This window comes from Haliotis asinina, chromosome 10, assembly GCF_037392515.1.
Source record: "Haliotis asinina isolate JCU_RB_2024 chromosome 10, JCU_Hal_asi_v2, whole genome shotgun sequence".
Classification (NCBI taxonomy): domain Eukaryota; kingdom Metazoa; phylum Mollusca; class Gastropoda; order Lepetellida; family Haliotidae; genus Haliotis; species Haliotis asinina.
The window spans coordinates 52,483,952-52,489,760 of record NC_090289.1 but is presented as its reverse complement, the minus strand read 5'-3'; the positions used below and the strand labels follow the sequence as shown (position 1 = coordinate 52,489,760).

The following is a 5,809-nucleotide window of genomic DNA, read 5'->3' as shown; positions in this document are numbered from 1 at the left end:
CACGACCTGTGAACTCACGTGGGAAATGATGAATGTCTTTGACCTTTACCACTATGGTAGAACCAGTAGGTATACTATTCTGAAACATGCAATGTTTGTGATTATAATCCACGATCATAGGTTCCTGGCTTGCCAAAGGTACGCAACTCTACACGGTGGCCACCCGTACCTATAGCAAACTTGAACGTGCTCTCCCGTACTGACTGAGTAATGCATTCTCCTAAAACATACATTACTGTCTGTATTTCGCCCGACTACGCTACATGACGCATTTTGAAATAACATATCTGGCGAATTAATCAGTTTAAAACGGTCCTCTAAATAACACTGGTTATAAGTGCGATGTGTGAGAAAAGCACCTCATAAACGTACCTGCAGATCTCCTTTCGAAGACGAAAACAAATGTTACAGTATGGGTCTATTATGTAAGAAGAAACATGCCTTTTTGGACACACCCAGGAAATGTATATCACACGGAGGATGGGGCACAACGCACAGTTACCCTCTTCGTATGTTGTAGAAGTCCGCATGTGGTAGAAGAGGCAGATGTATATTTACCAAATGCGTATTTATCGGAACGGAACAACAACAGCTACACCAACAGCTACATAACGTCGTCCACAGGTGCCAAGTATGCATTCATCACATGCCGACATCAAGCGAATCTGCTGATGCTTCTTGGTCACCTGTCCATGTCTTTTCTATCTAGCAACACTAAGAGCCTATTTGAAATATAATATTTGAATCGAAGACACCTGAAGTATTTTAAAGTATATCTGTTGAATTGAAAAATAAACCCTAATGATGGCTCCACCCAAAACAACCACGACAATCAAACACAAAAACCTCCAACCAACAAAACAAAAAATAAACAAAAAAAGCCAAGAGCAACAAGTAAATAAAATAAATAGAATAAAAATTTAAACAACCACAACTAACAAACAAAGAAACCCAACCAACCAAAGAAAAAATAAAGAAACAAAAAAAAAAACCTAACAAAAAAAACCCAAAACGACAAGTAAATGAAATAAATAGAATAAAAAATAAAACGACCACTACAAGCTTAGCTTATCTCGCATAAAAGAAATCAATTAAATTAAAAGAAAAACAAATATTATAATTTTAATATTTTCATAAATTTGATTACTGACATATCTAATAGATCATGTGAGGCAAATGCAGTCGATTATGTAAACGGGATAAAAACACGGGCGAATAAACTTGAAACTCGACACGAAATGTGAATCGGATTTGAAAACATAATGTTTATTTGTTGTTCCCGAAGTGCATATTGTATTTCTATAGCGCTAACACTACTTCCCTGCGGGCGAACACTTGAGGATACATATCTTAATTAAACCCAACCTGTCCACGAAACACCCATACAAAGAATATTGTATTAATCAGTGTCGCCCCAAGGGAAATCACCAACCCTAAAAGAACCTCACCTATAAACCTGCTTGCCGTCTTGCGCGTCGAGTTCTATAAATAGCTCTCGTGGACGGGTTTGTACGGCATGCATACCTGAGCGGTGTGCCTGACGGGTTAGTCATGGAGGGAGCGCGTCTCCAGGTATGTAGAACTGTATTTAATTAAGGATTGCCAAGCTAATGAAGACTTTGGTTTGTTAAACTACGAATTTCCCAATTTGCGGGCCCGTGTCGTTTCCAGACATGACATTTAGTGTTGGAGAAAATTAAGAGAAACCGCCTTTCAGTTGGTTGTTGTGCTTGTGACAGTAACAGAGTCGCCGTGTTGGGGCAAGTGGTACATCGAAGTCTTTGTATACCTCAACGATAAAAATAACATTGAACTTATAGATCTCATGTGTATGACTTCACTAAGCCTTCAGTGCTCACGCTGCTGTAAGAAATCTGCCTTGGCTTAATGGTTCAGTGATTTTGTCTGAATCGATTTGTGTGGATTTTGTCCTGTCTGGGGTCACAGAAACGAGAGTGGGAAAGAAGTGAGACCTAACCCTGACAGAATCAGTCATCATAGTTTAGTTTTCACGTTTTTCTTTTATCTGTTGACAGCGCTACAAAGGGACTTGAAAACGACGTGTGCATCATTACCTACGTGAAGCCACGGCTTGAATGGGTGCGACTCACTCAATTGCTTGAGATCAACGCATTTCAGCGAAAAGCCACTGTGTGGAATTTGTCACATACAGTACAACATCGATCGGACTCACGCAAGTTGTTACGAACTATTATCAGGTATGGCTCCGGGTAGATCTCTGTTGTGAACACGTCTAGTTATCACAGAGGACAGTCTAGTTGGGGGAAATACGTTCTCGTCTGCTCACCATATTTACCTGTCAAAATGTCGTCTGCTGAGGAGGAAACTGTCTCGTGCTCATCGTCGCAGGGTGTTAATGATGTGTTGGTGCTAGGAGATGACGTTTCATTGAATAGCGACACAGATTTCAACGATGTGGTTGGAAAATTTGACACGGGACTTTGTTTGGAACCCGACACCAACATATCTGTAGGTGATGGAGAAAACAGTTTACGGGACAGCGATTCAATGGGAGCTGCTTCAAGCAGCAGCAGTATGAAAGAGGACGTTATTGAGGAAGAACCTAGTGATGACGATAACGAAGAGGAAGAGGATGAAGAGAAGCCCACAGCTAACGGTACGTCAGCTGTTGCCCTTGCAGGGGCTGTTGCAGTGGCTGCAGATGCCGAGAGCAAAGACGATAAGAAATCAAAATCTGTTTCTAGTCCCACAAAGGAAAAGAAGAAAAAGAAATCCCCCTTTGCACTTCTTAGGAAATTAACAAAGTTTGAGAAAAAGCCGAAACACAGGCCGTTTTCTTCGGAATTCAACCAAATTCGAATTGATCGTCTACCTCAGTTGTTTGTTGCCAAGTACTTGGGCAAGAAAGACTCCAAAGGCTTGTATGGACTCCACCATGTGAGGAAGCCAGTGGACGAGATGGTCAACAAGGTCAAGAAGGGTCTTGAGGCAACAGATCGCTTGGAGCTTCCTTTAGTTTACCTTGTGTTCACACCAAAGGGCATTGATATAAGAGAGCATAAACTGAATAAGGTGAAGGGAGTTGAGTACGGTATGGTGCCAATAGACTTCATATCGTATGGTGTACAGGACATCAAATACTGGCGTGTGTTTACGTTCATTGTGGTTAAGGAACTGTCCTCACGTAGCAAGGTGACGGAGTGCCATGCTTACCTATGTGACTCTTCTTTGAACGCCCGGAAGATGGCGCTGGCTCTTGGTGCCTGCTTCAAGCTGTACTCCAGGAGGTTGTCCACGGAGGGCAAGTCACATAACTTCCAGGTGGAACTCAGACCCCCGGATGAACTTGCAGATGCGTACTCAAAGGAGTACGAGGCCTAAACACTGACTGACAGTTGATCCACAGCCGTCATCAGATGCACTTCGGGCAACGGCATAAAGCATCCATGGCGAACAGTTTATGCATCTGTACCCTGTGTGTGATACGTGTGTGCTTCCATACGTTATCCCATTACCAAATCTTGAAAGCAGATTCTTTCGAAAAAGTAACTTATGTCTTGTCATTTACCCAGAAAAGATGGTGATTCATTTTTGTGAACCAGTTTGATGAGGATGAATAAATCTGAGTTGATAATTCCAGCCACGTCCTGATTCCTGGGTGTTAAGTGCTCGTGCTGAGGATTAATAGTGACCTGAAGGATAAGTACTGCTGACTTTACGAAGGCTCGTAACTCTTCCAGTGATTTCCGGTTTACTGCAGTTATTCTTTGGAGTGGGGGCTATGCTTCCATGACCCCAGGGTCAGACACGCCCACACTCCTCCCATATGGTGGATGTGTCATGTGGTATTACATCTTATTTTCTGTGTAAATTTTATATGATGTGCATGATATTATAAGAAATGTCATATTTTGTACGTGTTTAGCATATTATTGCAATACCAAATTTTAATCGTTACTAAATATCACAGTATATGGGATGAGATATACAAATCGTATGTACTTAATTAATTTGAATGGAGGGGTCTTTGTATGGTTCTGTTCTTTACCTTCCTGAGGAACCTTTACACTTTACAGTCATGATTAGAGACGGTTGGTAACTCTCACGTTTATAAATATTTACATTCTGGCGTAAACTTTGTTGTCAAATAATTTCTTTGTTTGATGGAAATGTTACTTTAAATTATTAAGGCTCACTAATTCAGCAAAACCATCTCATTGTCAACGTGAAATTAATCGCAAATGGTGTGTGACACTGTGAAAGCATCCATAGGGATGTCTCTCGCGGCAACGTTGCAGCTGGGTCGACGTCATTCTCTACTGCAGCAGCACTAAATTGTTAAGTTTCATCCACATTCACAATTTATTCAACTCGCTGTTTTCATTCCTTTTCATAAATATAAGCACAGCTGATTTTGACGTTATTGGCTGAATCCTACACTATATGCGCCACCTGGATGTCAAGTAATGGTTAAGCAGATAGTGAACACCTGTGAAATTTAATACAAAATCCAGGGAATAACTTATTAATATCACCAACCAGTCCATATTCTTGCCGCGCTTCCGATATATTAATGTTGAGCCAACGCTCGTATTAAAGGGACTCTCGTAATATTTTTCTATCCTGTGTTAATTTATCATGCGGAACCTTTACTCTCATGGGAAGTTGTTTAAGTCATATTTTATGAAAGCCGTAACTCGTAAGTCCACTGCTGGTAAAATGATAAAAAGGCATACAATTTATGGAAATTGTTTTGTGACTGCCCTGAAAGCCCTGTGTGTGTCTTTGGGAAGCCATAATGTTCAGCTGTCGTAAACAACCGTGACGACTCCAGATTAAAGCTATTTATACACTTATATCTCTACTTAAGTATGTATAGCGCTGTTCAGGGATGGGACAGTCGGTTTGTTCTTGCAGAAATGTACATGTGCCAAGACCTGTTTCAAACAATATTAGTCACAAAAAGAATATGAATAATAAAATATTCAGACTATATTTTCTTTTGCTTCCGTGTGTTAGTGTTGTCATGGTAACATGGTGTAGCGGTTTGCCACTAAAGATGTTTTGTCGGTGTATGTTGTAAGAGATATTCATGACATGTTATTGTCGCTGTATGAACATGACATCAATGCCCAGCATGCAGCCTTCCATGTGGCAATGCATATCGTATGTCATCCTCCTGCGTACACCATTATCCAAGTATGTGTTTGTTTATTGTCAACAGGGCCGCCTTGAAGCAGGCGATAACACCAAACAATCAAACGATGAATTACTTCACCAGAATTTAATCAGAATTTAATTCCTGAACAATAATGCGAGAGGGATGTCCATCTGTTGTGGGTTTGGATCAAACCTATTTGTGTAACCGGTTTGAGACTGGATCAATTTCCGGCGATCGATTTGTAAGTGACGATACTGTTGATATCTGTAGATATCGAGTGTTGTGACCCAGTACGGAACACCTGCTGTCAGTAAACGAATAGACTTGGCGTCGGTCGATATTTGCTTTCAACAAATTCCATGTCTGTGAATATCATGTACCAGGAAAAATATGTTTTGAGAGGGAGAAATAGGTTATTGTGCACAGTCATAAACCACATATTCATATCACAGTAATTCTGATTCCTTTAAGTAACTGCATGCTTATCTAACCTTTCATTGGTATCTTCAAGTACTGAAATAGAAGATGCGCCTGCTTTTAAAGTTGGTTACTGGTATGACGTCAGTGTAGGATAGGGAGCCTGGAGATGGCCAATAACTGTACTGCACAAACCTTTGAGGAGGTATGTTTATTTACAATTACTACAGTTATCATCAACCATGACAC

General features: G+C 40.6%; 1 protein-coding gene across 1 annotated transcript; it reads left to right on the top strand.

Moving 5' to 3' along the window:
- The first annotated feature begins 1,497 nt into the window (after positions 1–1,497).
- LOC137298895 (uncharacterized) lies at positions 1,498–4,988 on the top strand. The gene is made up of 2 exons (XM_067831259.1): positions 1,498–1,572; positions 2,037–4,988. Exon 2 carries the CDS (start codon positions 2,326–2,328, stop codon positions 3,361–3,363), a length of 1,038 nt encoding a protein of 345 aa, XP_067687360.1. The 5' UTR covers positions 1,498–1,572; positions 2,037–2,325; the 3' UTR covers positions 3,364–4,988.
- Positions 4,989–5,809: the final 821 nt, after the last annotated feature.

Excerpts from the sequence above, each read along its gene's own strand:
- LOC137298895 (XM_067831259.1), top strand. The coding sequence starts at position 2,326 with ATGTCGTCTGCTGAGGAGGAAACTGTCTCGTGCTCATCGTCGCAGGGT.